The sequence below is a fragment of the Chinchilla lanigera genome, unplaced genomic scaffold, assembly GCF_000276665.1.
Source record: "Chinchilla lanigera isolate Chin_1 unplaced genomic scaffold, ChiLan1.0 scaffold00024, whole genome shotgun sequence".
Taxonomy (NCBI): Eukaryota; Metazoa; Chordata; class Mammalia; order Rodentia; family Chinchillidae; genus Chinchilla; species Chinchilla lanigera.
In genome coordinates this window covers 5,216,778-5,237,061 of record NW_004955425.1, presented here as the reverse complement: position 1 = coordinate 5,237,061, position 20,284 = coordinate 5,216,778, and the positions used below count along the sequence as shown (strand labels likewise).

Below are 20,284 nucleotides of genomic sequence, written 5' to 3'. Positions count from 1 at the left end.
GCTCTGCTCTCCTGTCATTCCCTGGCCTTCGCTGAGCAGTACAGAAGTTTGTCGGATCAGCCAGTGTATTTCTGGATTTTGGTGTGGCCACAACGGAAAGAGCCTCTGTCCGAGACTAGATGTTTTCTAGCCCAAGAAGCAAAACCTACGCCTCGTTTCCAGCTTTGCAAAGTAAGAGTAATTTTGGCCCCAGGAAACCCTTTACAGGCTCTGGCTGTGCCATGAATGGAGGGTTTTTTTGTTTTTTTGTTTTTTTGGGGTTTTTTTAATGAAAAATGTGGTTGTATATGCACACAGGTAGACTCAGATGCTTATTTTCCTAAGGACATTTAATAAAAGTTAAATGTGTAGACTCTCCTGTGTAGAACTTTGTCCTTTTCTGCCTCACACTCTTCCATGGTGGAATTAGTGAGCCAGCTGGCAGGGGAATGGCCAATTTAAAAAAAAATAAATAATAAGCTCTTTTACTCATTGGTTAATAGAGGGGGAGGGTGCAGCTGCTCAGAACTTCTGAATTTAGTCATTCTGGAGTCTGAAATTACCCTCCCTGCCCCCGCCATTGAAAACTCCTCCTTGCATCTCACTTACCTTCCAGGATTCTGTATCCCTTTCAGCCTCCTCCTCCTCCTCGCCAAAGAACCAGCTCGCCCATCATTTCCAGGTAATGTGTGGAACACAAATGTTTTTAACGTGGAGTATTGGGTCTTGGTAAAAAAAATTTCTCTAAACTGAAAAATTATTATGACTGCAATTTCAAAGCTACTAGTTGTAAAACTGTGGACTCTAGAGATGCCACATGTTCTCCCGTAATGCAATTGTTTTTAGCACCAAAAAGTTGGGAACCAAGAAAAGATTAACACCAGAGAAGAGGGATATCGCTTTGGCAATAGTTCCTAAAGAGAGAATTTTATCAGTGGAGTAGAGAAAAGAACAAGCCACAAAGAAAAACACCTTCAGTGTTTAAATAACCTATGCACGTAATGAATGCAAGATATAGGCATATTTTCTGAGAAGTAAACCCTTAGCAGGATGCCAGATAAAACACAGGGTGTTTGAACTTCAGACGAACAACAAATAATTTTTGTGTGTAAGTATATCCCAAACACTGCATGGGGCATACTGGATTTTTATTTGTTAAATATGGCAACTGTAGATAGGTTGTCAATATTTCCTCAGCACAGTTTCAACAATGAATATTTTCTAAGTTCTCCTGGCATGATGATTTTATTCAGAGGTGGCCTCGGGAGTCACAGCCTTGTATCTCATCCATCACTGTATCCACAGCCCCAGCTCGGTCTTTGGCAAGTAGTGGCCAATGAATTTTTTAAAAATCTAATCAAAAGAATGTGGAAGATAATTCTTATAGACTAGGTTGGAATACAATCTCATATTTTAGAAAAGGTAATGTGAGTAATACTATCTTATTTGGAATTTTAACTGATTAATTTACTTAATAGACTAGGGCACTGAGGAAAACACTTCAGATACTACATGGGTTGCTTCACTTTAAAAAAAAAAAAAGTATGATAAAGTAGGGGATTGAGCATTTGTCTTACCTGAATTTGAGGCAATGTTCTTTTTAAAAAAAATTTTATTAGTACACGCTCTTTTTTTTGAGTACTAAGGATTAAACTCAAGGCCGCCGCCCTAAGCTACTTCCACACCCCTTTTTACTGTTTTTTGACATAAAGTCTCTATAAATTATCAGGCTTACCTCCTGCCTCAGCCTCCCAAACATCTGAAATTATAGGTGTGCACCACCGCACCTGACTTGACATAATTATTTTGATTATCTGATTTAAATTGCCAGACTGAACATTCTTTTATGTATTCTAAGGTTCTAATCAAATAAATCACATGTCTTTAATTCCCTTATTTTTGACAGGATTGAAACTGATCAAGTAGGAATGAATGTACACTAACTAGTCAGATATAACCTGGAACCTTTTTTTTTTAAATTGATTTTAAGAATAAAAGAAGGAAAACAAATTAACAAACAGACATCCATTTAAAAAACAGCATAAGAACAATACACGCAATACAGAGTTACAGACAAAGTGGTAGGAAATTAACAATGGTGATTGTACTACATATTGATATCTTCAAAGTGGTTTCTTGTTTTTTCGTTTTGTTTTGTTTTGTTTTGTTTTGTTTTCTGGTACCTGGAATCAAACTCACAACGTCGTGCTTGCCAGGCAGGCGCTGTGCCACTGAGCTAAATCCCCAGCTCCCAAAGTGGTTTCTTGGAGTCTTATTATAAAGTAAAAATTGTTATAGGTCCCAACCAAGTATGGTGGTGCACACCTGTAATTCCAGCACTTGAGAGGCTGAAGCAGGAGGATTTTGAGTTTGAGGCCAATTTGGGCTATATAGAGAGTTGAAGGTGAGCCTGGATTTCATAGACCCTCTCTCAGAAGAACACATATATACATATGTATATGTATATGTGTATATATATATGTATGTACATATATATATATATTAGGTTTGCAAATCCCATATTTCTTGTCTAAGGAATTTATAACTCATTATATTACTTTCATGTATAATATCATTAAATACTAAGCCAATCAATGTATAATAGTTTTCCAGTATGAAACTTAGGTATATGGAATTTATTATTTCTCAAATGTAATGATAAAATGCAGATAAACTAATATAATCATAGGGTCATCATGTCAGGATTATGAAACTTTAGTATACTATGTATAATTGAGATTATGTGTCTTCTTTCTTATTTAGAGGAAAAGCTTGAAGAACTATATAAATTTCTGAAAACAAAACTCCAAATACTTTATTTAGACATCCTTATAAGATTAACCAACACTGACCTGTTTTTCTTACTCGCTTTAAGTAGTACCCACACTCAACCCAACTGGCTATCTCCCAGCAGAATAACTAGAAAATTAGGTTTCAAATTGAAAGAAAAGATTGATAAATTTGACTATATTTTTAAAAAATACAACAACTGTATGACAAGCAGCACCATAAATACAGTCATAAGCAATATCATTCACAGAGTTAAAGAACTGATGGGAAGATTACCTAGTATATAAAGATCTTGTATAAATCATAAGAAAAAAGGAAATACAAACAGTCCTAAACATAAAAAGATGTGTAATATTACTCATAACAGAAATTTAAACTAAACATTCCATGAACTACTATTTTCATCCATCAGGTTGGCAAAAAAACAAGTCTTGATAAGATAGTCTGTGGCAATGCCTGTGGGAATGTTGCTGGTAGGAGTATAGATTGGTATCATCTGCCATGAAAGGCATTTTGGTTTGGTCCATCAATACCACAAGTGCCCACACTGACTGACCTAGTAATGCCATGTACATATTTTTCACACATGATAAGTCAAGTGTAAGATTATTAATTGCAATGCTATGCTGGGTATGGTGGCACATGCCTGTAATCAGGAGGCTGAGGCAGGAGCATCTTGCAAGTTTGAGACCAGCCTGGGCTACAAAGTGAGTTCAAGGCCAGCCTGAACTGCATAGTGAGACCCTGTCTCAAAATGACAAAAAAAAAAAAAAAAAAAAAAAAAAAAAAATTGCAATGCTGTTGTAATAGTAAAAGATTGGCACTCTTCATCAAAAGGAAGTAGTTAAATATGTCATTGTATACCCATACAATGGAACATTACACAAGGGTAATGAAAACTCTCTGTACTCATATAAAAAGATTCACCAACATAGACCTGAGAACACCTTCCTAATAGTGTAGAAAGTTTACTTCTATTGCATAAAGAAACAGATGGGACATGTAAGAATCTTCATAGAAATGGTTACCTATTTCCAGAAGTGGGAAGGATGGATAGTGGAGTGATAAGCAGGAGTGGAGCACTATCTTCCGTTTTCTCAGTGTGTGTGTGTGTGTGTGTGTTTGAGCCACATGATTATTACTTAATTATCAACTAAGTAACAAACTAGGACTGGCACGTGCCTAGGCCCAGAAGCAAGAAAGAACCCGGCCTTTTGCAGTTTCAGGGGCCAGACCAGGGGTGTAGAATGTGAGGATGGGGAGCGGTGAGAAATGAGATGAAAAGATGCAGGAGTTACCGCAAGGGAAGGCAGAGCGAGCAGTGTGCCAGAACGAGAGGTGAGAAAGCGAAAGGGTCGAACCAAAGGCATAGAACGTGCCGCTGGTGCCAGGCAGTCCCTGTGGAGGGAGGGGTCCCACCAAGAGATTGGGGTAGATAATTTCGCAGAATAAAGAATGTCATGGGGTAGACAAGGTGTACATTTTCTAGAACCCAAACTGTGTCTTCAGAAAACAACCAGTCCCATCACAGTGGCACTCGTTTTCTCTCACGACCATCCCAACACCTGTCTCTCCACCTTTTATGATAGCACTCAAATAACTAACAAAATTTATGGAACACTGTGGACATTTGATATTCATTTGATTGAAAACACTTAGCATTCAGTCCATAAATTTTCAGTTCCCACAATATTCCAGGCATGTGGGTTCAAAGACAAGAGTGAACAGAGCACCTCCTGTCTGGTGAAGTAGGCAAGTATGCCAGCAAATAAATTAGGGTTGTGAGCTACTAAATTCCTGGTAAGCTCTGTGGTATTGGTTAGTGTTCCCTAGATTTGCCTAAGCAATAAAATTACCTGAGGCATTTCTGAAAAGCAACAACAATAACAAAACCCCTCTAGTTTCTTAGGCCCTACCTCTGGCCTAATTAGGAGTCCTTGGAGAGGGCCCTGGGAATCTGTGTCTTCAACAAGTGCCCTCGGAGACTTACAGTTAGGTAAATCGGTGAAATCATTGATCCGTGCAAACAGGATCCTGTGCTATCAAATGAGGAAGTTGCTGAGTCTGTGGGTTGGAAGATTAGCCCAGGCCTCACAGCAATGTGCAGGCCACACCTTGCTAGGCGACTGAGTAAACAAGTGGAAAGAACATTCTGAACAAGGCGAATTCAGGAGAAGGCCTAAAAGTGTGAAAAGGGATTGGCTTGTGTTGGGCAGGACCCTGGAGTTTGTGGAACAGTTGAGAAGGTGGTAATTGAACAGTTGAGAATGTGGGAGATATTCCCATGGTCCCAGTGTGAAGTTTTAGACAGTACCCTAAAAGCCACAGGGACTTTAACCTGGGGAAACGCACTCTGGTGCCAGAGGGTACCAGAGTAGCCTGATGAGAGACAGGGCGTCCAGTTTGAAGGGTGTAAGGAGGTTCCTGGGAACAATTAGCTAACTAACAGTAGCAGGATGGGTTGACAGGTATTCACTACATTTGACAGGCTTTCATGGAAGATTGATTCTTAAAAAAAAGAAAAAGAAGTTGGATGTGGTTCCATACACCCATGACCCCACCACTTGGGAGGTTAAGACAAGTGGGTTGCTGCGAGCTTGAGGCCAGTGGTAAAGAATTTGGGAAGAGTAGCAAGGGTTGATGACAGAAAGCTGAATTTCACCTTGATCACGCTGAGTTTTAGTGGCTTGGGGGTGACATATAACTACTAGGCGTTGGATATCTGAAGATAAGACAGTGGAGATTCATAAGATAGGACAGGGATAAAGCCTGAGTATAGTAATCCTGAAGGGTATCCAGAGAAAGTCTGAAGGCAAAACTGTGACAACACTATTATAAAAGCCATGTCTCTGGCCTTCACCTTCTTACCTTCCACTGTGGATAATCCAGCAAGAAGTCCCCTGCCAGATGCCAGCACTTTGCTATTGAGCTTCTCAGCCTCCATAACTATGAGAAATCAATTTACTTTATAAGTTACCCAGTCTGTGTGACATAGAGACTGAGCACACACAGAGTGAACATTTGCTTAGGCCAGATTTTTGCTGTCAGTTTTGCTTTTTGCTTTTTGCAGTGCTGGGAATCAAACCCAGGGCCTCCTACATGCTAGGCAAGTGCTCTACCTTTGAACCACATTCTTAGCCCTGATTTTTTGATGAAAACTTTCATAATGGTAATTTCAGGCCATTCCATAATGAGTAACTTTTTTAGTTCATAATAGTATATATTTTTGTTAGCTGTCTTTGGAGTATTCGTTTATATTTGTGGGAGAAATATCATGAACTAATAGACTAAAGGAAGTAGGAAGTACTCAGTATGTTCAAATAATGTGTTATGTAAGCGTCCCATTCAATAGTTTACTTGGATTTAGGTGCTGACGTTAATTTCCATTCTAACAGATGCTTGGCTGGTTCTCACAGACTATGGAGAACTCACCAGAACTATAATCACAAACCACACACAGCTCTTTGAAGCAAATTTCAAATCTTTTACAAATGTACTTGTGAATAGGAGTTCTGTTCTTTTTAGCATTTAAACTCGGGGGGCTGTGTTCTGAGTGAGGTCTGCGAGAAGACCCGTCACAGCAGGTGTTGCCTTTAAGAAGACAACAGCACATAACATAAAAGTGGCCATAGCCAAAGTTTGGAGCATGTCACTTTATTGAATATGGAAACTAAAGCATATGAACTGATGAAATCTAGAGTTTGTTTGAAGGTGTCTACATCAGTTAATCAATATTTCTTAAACTTCTATTATCCATTCAATAAGTAGATATGGCAACCTGATAAAATCCAAGTTCTCCAGAGGTGCCACCTCTTTTATTCTTGTACAAAATTAGCAAGAATTATAATCCTACAATTTTCCAAGATTTAGAGAGTTTAGGTTTAATCTCTTCAAGGTTCTTGTGGAGCCAACATTTGTACGGCCTCTAAATTATTGTGCTTTAAAATCTTATGTTGGTTTCTTTGAGCATGGCCCTCTAAGAAACTTGAGGCTGTACGTGCTGCACCTTTCACCATACAGAATTGATAATGAAGTTTAAAGCATAGGATTTCAGTCTACAAATCTTTAAAATGTAGAGCATAAGTCTAAAACAACTAGCAAAATGGCACAAGTGTATCTGCAGGAGTTCAGTGGAGAGGCATCAAAGGAGGCCACTTGAGCCCACAAGGTTTATGCTATTTGAGAAAGAGGCAATGTGTGGATAGTTGAGGACATGAAAAAATCTCCAGATGGGAAGAGCTGCATGAAAAAAATTGCAAAGCCAGCATGTGCAAGCTGTGCTCAGGAAATCAGGACTAGGCCTGCTGCCTGGAACAGATGTTCTGCGTCTGGGAGTAGAAAATACAGATTCTGAGGGTAAATGGAGCCTGTGGTGGAGGGACCTAGAGGCCTGGCTGGGAAGGAAGACACATATGTGTGGAGCTACTTCCCAGGACCTCCAGGAGAAGGGCTTACGTAGCACAGGTGTTCACAGTCCTCACACCTGGGCCCCAAAGCCATCAGCGGTGCCTTAGGGGAGGAGAGTGCACATTTGCACTGAGAAAGACAGTGAAGGCCAGGGGGAGGAATTTAGATCTCAGGGTTATACTGGGGTTGTGATACTCTTCCCATGTTATTAGACTGTTTTTAAAACATTTCCTTATGGAAACAAGTTCTTAATGACAAAACTCTTTTCAAGGACCTAATAACTAGTTTCCAAATTAACCTTTGGAATTTGGCTTGCTCCTGCAATGACTATACCATAAATGGCTAAGGATTCACTGTCTCCTTCCTGTCTAATTATCTACAAGTCCTGTTGGGCCGTTCTTCATGAACTCTGTCATAGAAGACCTTTCTTCCCATGTCCAATGGCAGCACTCCCTCTTGGACCCTTACATCCGGGTCCCTAGGATTTCCACTTCTGTGCTCAAGCCTGTCTCCATAGAACAACGAGCAGGTCTCGTGATGACACTCTGCCTGGTCTTGAACCAGCTGCCTCTGTCTGTGTGATGCCCTGGAACAGAATTTGTATTAAGTTCTTCCTGCTCATGTTTTATATATGGATTGAGATAGTCTGAGTTGTTTGTGTCCTCCCCAAAAACCTAGTCACCAGTGTGACACTATGAGGTGGGGCCCTTGGGAGGAGGTTACACCAGGAGGAAGGAGGCCTCATGAAGGTAGATACCATGAGCTACCCAACCCTTTTCTCATTGTGTGCAGTTACAGTGAAAAGGCAACCCTCACCAGATGCTAAATCTGCTGTGGTCTTGGAATTCCAGCCTCTAGAACTGTGAGGAAGAGTTTTCGTTTTTCATAAACCGCCCAGTTGGTGGCATTTTGTTATAGCAGCCCACATAACTAAGGCATGACCACATTTTACTCCATAGATCCACCTAAGGATGGCTTCTCTAGTTCTGGCCTTCCTTATCGTCTTGGCCACACATCCTGGGAGCCTTCTGGTGGCACTGAGCTCCACTGAGGTGAATAAATGGTCTGAGCTGGTCTTCTGACCTTGTTTCTGGGAAGTCCTCAAGAGCCCTGCTTCTCAAGGTTCTGGAGCCTTCGCTACATCTTATTCCCCTTCGCTACATCTTACTCCCCCTGCTCCCCTTTGTCCCCAAGTCCATTTACTGACCTTTACAACTGACCATCAGATCAAGTTTCCCTAGTGTCAAAAACCTGTCCCTTCTTTCTGAGTACTGTATCTGGAAAGCGGGAGCTGGGTTATTCTCCAACCAATCAAAATTCCAGGTGGCGCTTTGTTTGTCACTGCTGCTCACCCTAGGGTTGGCATCTAGTGTGAGATAAAGAATCCAGAGAACCTGTGAAACCATGCACAATGCCGTTGTTACGGCAAGTAATGAGAATCACTCACGGAGGCCGAGAAATGGGAACAAGCAGAGTTTTCTTTAGCACACAGACGACACCCCAACTGTTGCCAGTCAGGAGTATCGACCCCAAGGATAGGAAAACAGCGATTTTTATGGTAGCTTGTCCGGGTTCTGAAAATAACTGGTAATTTCCAGAAAGCTGGATACAGACTTTATCACATGGTGATAGTCATAGTTATGAGGTTATTACAACATTTGTCAGAAACAGCATTCTATAGAAACTGCTTGCAAATGGAAACTGTTTCACATATGATTTGGGGACCAAGAGTGAGTTTATCTAAAGTTTAGGGGTTTTAAAATGGAGTCAATGGAGTATCTTTGCCACCATACCATGAGGAGAGGGGCTCCTTAACTGTCCTTGGCAAACATAAATGATGCTTGCAAATTGAATTTGCCATCCAGTATTGTCCAACAATATGCATGTTTTCAGATGCTTGGAGGAAAAATTAAATACTATAAGAAGCCATATGGGATTTTTTAATATCTTAATGTATTAAGATGCTTTCCATTGTGCATACTTTGGTTTTCATTTTTTCCCACAGTATTCAAATTCTGTCTATTCGATATTGGTCTGTGGTTTATTTCCTAGTGGTATCTTCAGAAGGGCAAACCAACTTAGTTGTGGGTATATTTTCGCTTTGAATTGCTGTTTGAGTCACAGCATTAATATATTCAATGAAACTCTCTGTGGTAGGAGGTGCTAAGAATGATACTTTTGGGTCTTCAAGAAATTTTATACTCATTCTAAAACTTATATGATCAGAATTTTAGCTTATAAGTTCTAGATTTGGACATTTTGTATTGTCCAATAACTGTTTTGGTGAGTTATTTAATGTGCTCTTTTCAGAAAGTTGTCAACTTATTTGTCTCAATTGTCACTACTGGTCTTATGTTACTGGCTACCTTATGTGGTTACTTCCTTTGTAACTCAAGAGCAGTTTAGCACAAAGTAAAACTCTATACAGTACAACTGGTGGTTTCAAGGCAATATGGTTAACCTGATAAGCAATGCAATAGTTTGGAACTGAAAGGTTCCCCACAGACCCATGTGGTAAAGGCAGTCCTCAGCCTGTGGCATGATTGGGAAATGAGGAAATCTAGAGGAGGTAGAGCCTCACTGGAGGCATGCCTTTAAGGAGGATACTAGGAACTCAGCCCTTCATCTACTCTGTTTGCTTCCCGGCCTTCAGGCGGTAAACAGGCCTTCTCTACCACATTCGTCTGCCATGATCTACTGTGCTGCCACAGACCGAAAGGCAAAAGGGCCAAGCAGCTGAAACCTCTAAAACCGTAGTCCAAGATAAATATTTGTTCCTTATAAACGGATTATCTTGGGTATTCTGTCACAGTGATGGCAATCTCCAACTATGGGACACAGTTGGTTGGTACATTTTATTGTGAAAACTGTGTTCATGGAGCCGGATTTAGCAGTTGTCAGCTTCCCTTGACTATAATCTGTCTTTACATAGAATATATTAGAATCATATCCTCAATATAAACTCCTTTTTAAAGTACAGTATCAGTCTTTAAATTTAGTAACACTTCTTTGCTTATAACTCTCCCACCTTGCCCGGCAAGCATGAGGTCATGAGTTTGATTCCTGGTACAAAAAACAAAAAACAGGAAAAAAACTCCCCTACCTACCATTAACTACAAGGTTAGAATTGAACCTTAGATGCCCAGTGGGTGATATGTGAATCAAAGTTGAGTAAAATAACCTTGGTGTTCTGCTGCTTCCAGACTTTATTAATGTTGTCAGGACAGCTCTCTTGGGAGGTTCCCGGGGGTAAATACAGCAGACTCGGACTGTAGGTGAGAAGATGAATATCACATCAAGGAGAATATATGGAAGAGAGATCCCTTCTGTAGCATCAGTTTCCAAAAGCTGCTCTATCATCTCAACAGACATTTTTTTTCTCTGAAGGAAGTCATTAAATGCTAGAAAGAATAACTGTCATGATCAGGTAAAATGGCATATTTTTAACAGATGAGCCATGTGTTACTCAATACGTATCATTATATATTTAGGAGGGACAAGTTATCTTAAAGATTTGTTCTCAAAATGTCTGGGCTATTAGTTTTTTGTTCTCATTGTTGGTTGTTGGTTGGTTGGATTGGTTTGCGTATTATTCTGTTGCTTGTAACTTACCTCAAGACTTGCTGTGTCCATATATCTGTGATACTTTTAAACATCAAGAATCATATCATTTTGGCCTTACCAACTTCTGGTTGAAAAATTCATTCTGTTTTTAAAATACTAACTTTCAAATTTAATTTTAAAAAATCAGAGTGTGGAGATAAGATGAAAAATAATCGCCTAAAAATCCTAACCCTCATGGTGATTACTATTATTATTCTCATTTTTGTCCTTGATTTTCCAGACTTTTTCTTACTCTATCAATCTATCTATGTATACATCTATCATTTATCATCTATACATCTTCCTTCTTTCTATGTAACCTAATCTAATCTATCTATTCACATATACATATATTAAGTGAGAGTAATGTTAACTTTTTCGGTAAAATGTTTTTTCATGTAGGCATATGTCATGATATATTTTCAGGTCAATGAACATTGGTGCACACAGTTATCATATAGATGTGCTATAGTCTAGTTAATTGATGGACAAGTTTCTTCTTTCTGATTTCACTATTTTAAGGTAGTATTGCTATCATTATAACTGCTTTGGAAAATTATTCCTTTTCTGCATTTTGATGTTAAGATTCTTTGAGAATCAGAGAGACTAACAGAGAAAATCATGATGAAACATTGGATGGTCTGAACAAAATTTGCATAATTTTGTTTCCATGGAAAGTGAGAATATGTTTCAGACTAAACTAAAATTGGAAAATTTTCTAAAAGAATGAACTTTTTTATAATCTTCAAGATTTTTAAAATATATAACAAAAAATGAAATAATGAGAATCCTAGATGTCTGCAATAAAGCATAAAACTGCTTTATTATCAATACATAAAGGGCTGAGGTATAATCAGTAATAGATGGCTTCTTAGGCATGTGTGAGGGCTGAGGTTCACACTCCAGGACTGCAAAAAATAAATAGATAAATAGATAAATAAATAGTATCTCCATCTTCCTGAGAAACCACTGTGAAGATACCACCAGGTATTACAGCAGCCATTGATATTTTCCTGCTGATCTGTCTATAACTCTGTAATGTTTGTACTATTCCTATGCTATTTCATAAATGGATGTATGTTTATTACTATGTGTTTCCTACAACAACCATTGAGAATAGTCATGATTATTCAATTGGTCACTCATGTATAGCTCTATTTATTTTCTTTAGAAACCACTTTGAAGATACCAAAGTATAGTACAACCACTGATAATCTTCTACCACTTTTATCTGTAACTCACTATTACTTGTCTATTTGTTTTCCTGAGAAACTATCTTGTAGATAACAATATGTAAAACAACAACCATTGATAATTTCCTACCACTTTGCCTGTAATTCGGTAAGCCCTCCTATTGCTATGTTATCCTTTTTTTACTTTTTAAAATAATAATAAATAAATAAGAATTCTAAAAATAGCACATGCCTGTTATCCCAGCACTCGGGAGGCTGAGGCAGGAGGATCGTTGTGAGTCCAAGACAAGCTTGGACTACAAAGTTAGCTCAAAGCCAGCTTGAACTGTATAGTGAGACCCTGTCTCAAAAAAATAAAAAAAATTCTAAAAATAAATTCAAACTATTAAAAGATATTTGAAGTAAATGAAAATGATGTTTCACTTCTTCATAGCTTTGATGGGCAACCTCAGATTTTTAGTCTTAAAGGTATGACTTTGGTTAACCAATGATGCTCACATAAAATTAATACTTTAGTTACATCTAATTTTAGAGTGGTTGTACATGTGCACATGTAAGTGCACACCTCAGTGTGTGTGTGCTACTAATTTAAAACTCTAAATTTGCTACTTATGTTTTAAAATCATAATACTGCAGATCAGTATTTTAAGCAATTTTCTGAAAATAAAAATGAGTCATTTGATTAAAAAAATTTATGAATATTGTAAATGAATTATAATGTTTGAGATCACAGATATAATTATGGAAAAGACAGAAAACTGATCCATACAAACACATTTCAGATGTGTCCAAAAATATAATACAGTTTAATTGCATCAAATAGAAGTCAGAAGAGCAGATTTAGCCCAGGTATGATTGATGATCAAGTAGAAGACATCAACAAGATTTTTGTGTATTTTTAAAGCAACCTATAATATAGCATAAATAGAAATTTTGTGTGATATAGAAGCACATATCAAAAGAAAAGCAAGTGAACAAAAAGTATATAACTAGTTAAAATTCTACTATACAAAATATAGAAAAAAGTAAGGATCAACATATATTTCTAAAAACTGGCTAAGGTCCTTACCCAGTTTGCCGCTTTTTAATATCAAAAGAGATGAATGCACAAATGTCTTTGCTTTTATTTTTGTTTTTTGTCATTTTGAGACAGGGTCTCACTATGCAGTTCAGGCTGGCCTTGAGCTCATTTTGTAGCCCAGGCTGGTCTCGAACTTGCAATGATCCTCCTGCCTCAGCCTCCCGAGTGCTGGGATTACAGGTGTGCGCCACCACGCCCGGCTGCACAAATGTCATTAAGTAACTTGCTGCATGCAAAACTGCATATTCTTACAAGTAAATAAGTTCAAACCAAGCTAGGAGAAAAGCACAACAAAGTAGTTGTAAGATTTAGAAATATGTCTAAAGTGGTAAGCTGGCAACTTAGTTTTATCTTTCTGGAAAATACACGGGCATTAATATAAGGAGACTTAGAAAATGGATCATACCTCTTGATATACAGTCATTTATTTCCTATTGTAGATTTCCCAGGAATGAATCTAAAAGGGGAAAAATGTGAAACATTTGAAATTATCCTTGTTAAGCATTGAAAATGAAATGAGATGATTTAATCGTCTACATTTTAATGCAGGATCAAAATCCTTAATATACTTTATCTCAGTTAATCCTGAATGGGAAACTGCAACCCAGAGATCCCACAGCTAGCAATGGAAACTAGTTTTGTCTACACAGGATGAAAACCTAGACATAAGGCTCCCCACGTCCTACATCTTCCAGGGGTCACCTCAGCCACATCCCTACTTCGCAACAGTGGTGTTTAGATCTGCAAATGTATCGCAGGTCCCAGCTCACCTAGCTTTCAGCCCCTGAGCAATAAATGAGATAATGCATCCAAAAGCGGGGCTTCTTCTGCGAGGGATGACAGAGAAATAACTACGGTTGCTGCTTTCTGAAAATGGATCTTCAAACTCCACACCAGTAGGGAAGACTGGAGCACTTGACCAGCAATCAAACAATAAAAGCATATTGTAAGAGCAGTGAGGACCAAGTTCACACAGGATGGAGTGGGATTATAAAGAAGCAAAGTGGCTTTCCTTTTATTGGCTGAGAAGCAATAACGTGTAGAGAGAATTCACATACTCCTGCTCATTTTTAACGGAAGATACATGCAACTCAAAAGAAACGCTTGTGCATTGGGAAATCACCCTGACATGCAATTTCCAGCTTCCTCATTCCTTCAGGGCTCTCTCTGTCATGATGCGCCTTACTGTGAAATTCAGTTTGGATTTGGCTCTGGGAATGCCCCACCCTACCTACCATGAAATCATCTGAATCCTTTTCCCCAGGTTATTCTCTTCTAGGCACTCAAAGTCTACCGTGACCCAAGGTGCCTCACCCTCATTTCGGAAGCCTCCTTGGTACATTCCTATCTGCTCCACCAGTGGGAAGCAGGGTAGGTCCTGCAGGGAGACGTTCCAACCCAGGCCCACTTGACAGGTTCCAGACTGTAATGAGCACATGAGCTGAACTGGGGCAAAGGTATTCTCCTTCCTGCTAACAAAGTCCTCATGACAGGCAGTAATATTGGGGTCGAATAAGGAAGCTTCAAACTGTTGCGCCTTGGTGTGGGATGTTTCCCAGCTGAGGGCTAGGGGCTGCAACAACTGCAATCTCTTGGGGTGGCTGGGGGGACACATCAACTCACACAAAGGGCTGCCCTGCCCACTGTCTGATCTGATCATGAGTCCTGCCTCCCAGACATGCCTGAGAGGGAACCAAAATCCCCAATAACCCTGCTCAATCTGGATGATTCAGCCCTCAAACTGCCATCATTTCTCCAGATGAAATGCAACCTTGTGCCCATTAGACTCAACATGCCACCATGGGTCTGGTAATTCCTTTGCTATGTGATGTTGATAATTATCTAATCTTTTCAGTAACCCAGAGCCAGGTACTCACATACCCATTCTTCAGAGGAAGAAACAGAGATTCCTCTTAATAAATCACCCTGTGTCACAGAGCAAAGAGGCTAAAAAACAGGTTTAAAATCCAGGTTTGGATGACCCCAAACCCACACGCATGCCACTGCAGTGCATGCTGGAGGGAGGTTTTCTGGGCTGGAGACTTGGGGAAAGGTAGAGATTTTTGCAAGTTCTTTCTTGGGGACCCAGCATAGAAGTGTGCTATCAACCTTGTGGTTTCTAGGCCACTTCCTGCTATGTGGCAGGGTTAGAAGAGGTGCTGAGGATGTCTCTGCGCTCCCATGCACTCACAAGGATGGGGCAGTTTTTCTTGTAAGATGTTTTATTTTCTGTGGAGAGAGTCTGCTTTTTCTCCCGAGATCGGACGAGATCGGGCGTGCTGAGGGCAGTATGGCCATAGACTGAGGAGAACCTTCTTTTTCTGACAGCCACTTTCTTCCCAAAGCTTAGAATGCGACTGCCTCTCTTTTTCTTTTTTATTTTAAAGAGGCTAAAAAAAATAACAAAATAGCAACAACATAGACAGAAACAATAAAAATGATACAGGGTTTCAAATCAAAATGATAAGGATTAGCAGTGGTTGTTGTACTACATATTGTTATCTTCAACGAACTTGCTCAGATTACCAGGTGTAAAACTTTCAGCAAAAAAGTGTTTGGCTGCCCCACCCCTCTGCAGTTCAAATATGCAAAACATCTGCTTCTATTTTATTTGTTTGCTTTCAGCAAAATATCAAAGGTGCTTGTGAATTAAATAGGAGGCAAAATATCTTATAAACTACAACAGCCAAGTACCTGGGCAACCCAAAAACATTTTGGATGTTTAAGTGTTTCTGGATGTATAGAAAATTTGTGTGATAAAGGTGCAGTTATAATACTTCTTATTCCTCATGACGATTTGGGAACTTTTTTTTTTCTTGCAGTACCGGGGATCAAACTCACGACCTTGTGCTTGCCAGGCAGGCACTTATGCCACTGAGCTATATGCCCAGCCTTGGGAACTATTTTTAAAAGTGAAAAGCTTATTGGGATGGCACTTAGCAAAATCACAACATGTTCTTACAAAAGAATAACAGAGTGTAGAGTATCTTCTGGATCTCCACCTGAATGAATAAAATACAGCCAAAAGACAGAAGAAACCCATCTCTGCAGACAGCTTTAGCTTTGATAGCATTCAGAGAAAAAGGAAGCAGCAGGACTACAGCCCAACATACTGTGCGGTTGAGATCAGTCTTAAAGGCAGCAGCGTTAAACAAGACAATTCCACCACCTGAAGTCTTTTTTATTTGTTTTGGCTTTTATTTTTTGTTTTTTGGGACAGGGTCTCACTATGTGGTCCAGCCTGACCCTGAACACACAGTTCTCCTGCCTTACCCTCCAAGGCACTGGATTTATAGGCATGCATTACTGCACACTGCTGAAATCTTACTTTACATTTGTTTGCTGACTTTTTGTGATAGCTCATTTTGTGTGTGAGTAAAAATTTGCTGTAATAAAACACATGTCTGAAGTGTACCTGCAGGAAAGTCAACAAATGTGAGTGCCTGTTTGTTCAAACCCTTATCAAGGCATAGGGAATTGCCATCACCCCAGAGTCAGCTGCTATGCTGGCGTGGGAGATTAGTTTTCCCAATTTTGAGGTTTTCTATAGATGGGTTCATACACACATAGTTTTTCTGTAAGGCTTCCTTGGCTCCGGATAGTCTGTTTCCATTCATTGTTATCCGTGTTGCATGTATCATTAGTCCATTCCTTTATGAGACTTCTACAGTTTGAAGTTGGTTGTTTCTTTTTTTACTTTGGGGGTTTTTCTTGGAGGGCAACCTATTGATGGATAGTTAGCTGTTTCCAGGATTTTTCCCAGGTACAGTTGCTAAGAATATTGTTGAACAAGTCTTCCTTTGGGCACATGTCTTCATTTTTCTGGAACAAATGGTCCTAGGGGATGTAAACATTTAGTTTTATGAGAAATCTCCTGGTGCTGCTCCTGGACGGTTGCACCCTTTACACCTCTGCCATCAACATTTGAGGGTGTGTTTTTGCTCCTACCAGTTGTTATCGTGGCATCTCATTTTGGTTTTAATTTGCATTTCTCTGATGACTGATGACTTTGAGCACTTTACAGTTCTCTGATAGCCAAGCGTACATCCTTCTTTGTGGAGTGATTGTTGAAATCTACACTCATTTTTAAAAATTGGGTTGTCATTTTAGTGTTGACTTGCGGACAGTCTTTGCATACCTTTACACACACACACACACACACACACACACGTGAACACACTTCTCCCTCCCCCCGGAGTGAGGCTAGTCACTTGATCTTCTTCTCTGTCTTTCTGTCCAAAACACTGCCAGGTATCTCTGCTTTCGAGCTTTGCCCTGGCATGTAGTAAGAGCTCAAGAAATACTCAAAGATCAGGGAAAGAACAGATGAACTGAGTTTTGGACTTGATATTCAGACACCATATTCTTGAATGTGGTGGCACAAGAAAGTGAAAATGGCAAAGGAAATAGAGAAAAGGGAAAATTAAATGTTACTTTTGAACCCTACAGTGTATTTGACCCTGAACATGCAGAAGACCTTCAGGAGATTTGTTCACCCAGGAGCCTGGTAGACTGTCTCATGGATACTGCAGAGTAATTTGTCCCCATTTATAGACACTGCTGTTTAACCCCTGCCTTCTGTACTGTGTCTCCACCACTCCAAGACCTTACACTCACAAAGCCCCGACGAAATGTGCACGTTGGCGGGTTTTAGGTATCATCACTGCTAATCCCACTGTGCTTTCAACCACTTTCATCTTGGCCCCAGTAATGCCCACTCCTGTTAACTGCCCCAGTGGTGAGCTTGCCTCAGTAGCAGGCCTGCCCAAGAGGTGTGTCTGTCGCTCTTACTTCCCCAAGGAGCTCTTGGCCCCTCGTTTTGAAGCCATTTACCGGGTCTCAACCATTTGGCTCCGGCCTCTGCGGTTAAGCGTCTGCAGGGAGTAACAGGCACTGGCATCCACATTCGCAGAGCACTGTGCCATTCACAGAGCACATTCAAACCCATTATCTCGTCCCAGCCACCGCATAGTCCTGAGTGGAGCCCTTTTTGTCTTCCCCAAATGAGGTGGCAAAAAGGTGAGCCAACTTGCTCCAGAAAATAAATCTTGCCCTTGTATAGCCAGAGGGTTTTTTTTTTTTCAATATCCTCCAGGTCTTGTTCAAAAATTACACTTTCTTAACTCTGGCCATGTACATATGTGTTGTTTAAGAGGCCTGTAGATTTTTACAGTTTAGAAACCTGGGTTATATCTACTGTTAGAAATTCAGTTACCACACTGTAGATAGATAGATAGATAGATAGAGATATGGTAGTTCCCAACCTGTTTATTTAACCCCTTGGATCACATATTTTTTAAAAGTTCATCGAAAACTGTATTTGCCTTATTTTATCTTTTTTTCATCAGACATTGCTGTAAAGTCTGAATTTAGAATAAGGACCAGATTGTTACTTCACTAGGATCATTTTATTACAACCAAATACTACAAACATTTGATATTTGAATTAGACTCCAAGCTTCCAAACTGACCATTTTTATTTCTGATGAATGATTCTGTTTGAAAAATTAGAAAGTTCATACCTCCCCAGAGAAAGTGGCCGCAAAGTTTAGTTCTTGTGAGGAAGTAGCCCTTTGTGTTCAGGACTAAACCCTTCCCTGGTGCTGCTGTTTGGGTGGTTTTAATTGTAACCCTTAGCCCTAGGACTGGGCTTCTCCCAGATCCACAGAGTGGGCTCAACCAGCACACCACACGATTTTCTCAGCTCTGGGAAATTAGTGCTGTCCCATGTTCTAGACCTTCAGTCTTAGGGAGAGCATGCGTTTATAGAAACAGAGACAGTTTTCTGAGCACCACCTAAGGTACACAGCTTAAAATGCCATGAAAGCAGAACTCTCACATAGCATCAAAATAATCAGAGTTATAATCAGAGTTTCAGAGGAGTATGACAGATATTCTAATAAGGCAATGTTTGTTTGTAAGTTAGCTTACATTAATTGTAAAATTAACAGCTATTATTCTGTTTGCCAATTATAAAAGAGGAGATGCAGTTGCAGAAAACTATGAATATAAGCTGTGGTTGCATTTATAATTTTAGTTGTGAAGCAGTTTGTGTTGCATGAACCAATGAAATATTATACAGTACTTGAAAAATAATTATTTCATGGGAACAGACTTTTTATGACTCATGGTAAGAGAAAGGAACAGAATAAAGAAAGTCATTGAACATCCTCCCAGCAATGAAAATATATGCATGTAACTCATGGCTCAGGGTAATCCGAGAAATGAAAAAAATTTATATTAGGAAGGACAAGGTTGAATCTTTTTTAAAATGCATTTCACAGAAGTTGTTACATACCAGCTTTTCAATCAAAGAGTTAAAATGGATTTGTATTGTTCCAGTAAAGAATCTGTAGTTTATTAATCAAATATTACTCTTGGTCCTGTTTTGTAGGAGATCCAACAGAAATCCACCAATGTAGTCTATCAGGCCCACCATGTAAGCAGGAGTAAGAGAGGGCAAGTGGTCGGAACAAGAGGCGGATTCCGAGGATGCACTGTTTGGCTGACAGGTAGGTGTGACCGGCTGAGATTATTCACACACACACATGCACACACATGCACATACATGGGGCACACACTATATCATATTAGCATATCACATGAGCAATATATATATGTTAATTGAAAAGGGAATGTGATGCACAATTTTAAGAAGCTGAGTGTAACATATTACACACAGTACGTTTTCATTAACCACAAGGAGGCTGAGAGCTGTGGTAGAAAATTTAGATGTTAGTCCTAATCCCGCTATCAATGAGAAACGGATTAAAGGTCTGACTCCAGGAATACAGCCTCATGGAGCCATAGAAAGCCCCTACTTGCCGGTGTTCTCCTCTCTGGCAGGACAGGATAGGACAGGTTGAGTGTGACACCTTTCAGTAATTCTCATATTCCTCCTTAAATAAACATACCTGGGAGGGATGAGTAGAGCTTTCCTAATTAGATGCAAAGCATTTGGCAGTCCATAGGCTTGGGGTGTTTAGACCTACTCTTTTTATTTTCTGATGTTTTGACATCTAGAAGACTATTTCCTTACCGTAAACAAACATAACTGTAAGAATCTTTACAAGAAGGAAAACTTGCTGAGTACGGTGCTACACGCCTAAAATCCCAGCACTGAGGCAGGAGGATCTCTGCAAGTCTGATGCCAGCCTAGGCTACAAAGTGAGTTTAAGGCCAGGCCAGCCTGAACCGCATAGTGAAGCCCTATCTCAAAAAGAAAACTAAA

The 20,284-nt window shown here is 39.6% G+C and overlaps 1 protein-coding gene across 1 annotated transcript in view; it reads left to right on the top strand.

The window, feature by feature from the left end:
• Papss2 (3'-phosphoadenosine 5'-phosphosulfate synthase 2) overlaps positions 1-20,284 on the top strand; it is a gene marked incomplete at its 5' end in the record, with an annotated part of 72,849 nt that overhangs the window by 22,019 nt on the left and 30,546 nt on the right. The window contains 1 exon segment of the mRNA XM_005385890.2: positions 19,448-19,565. Coding sequence (XP_005385947.1) covers positions 19,448-19,565 — 118 coding nt within the window.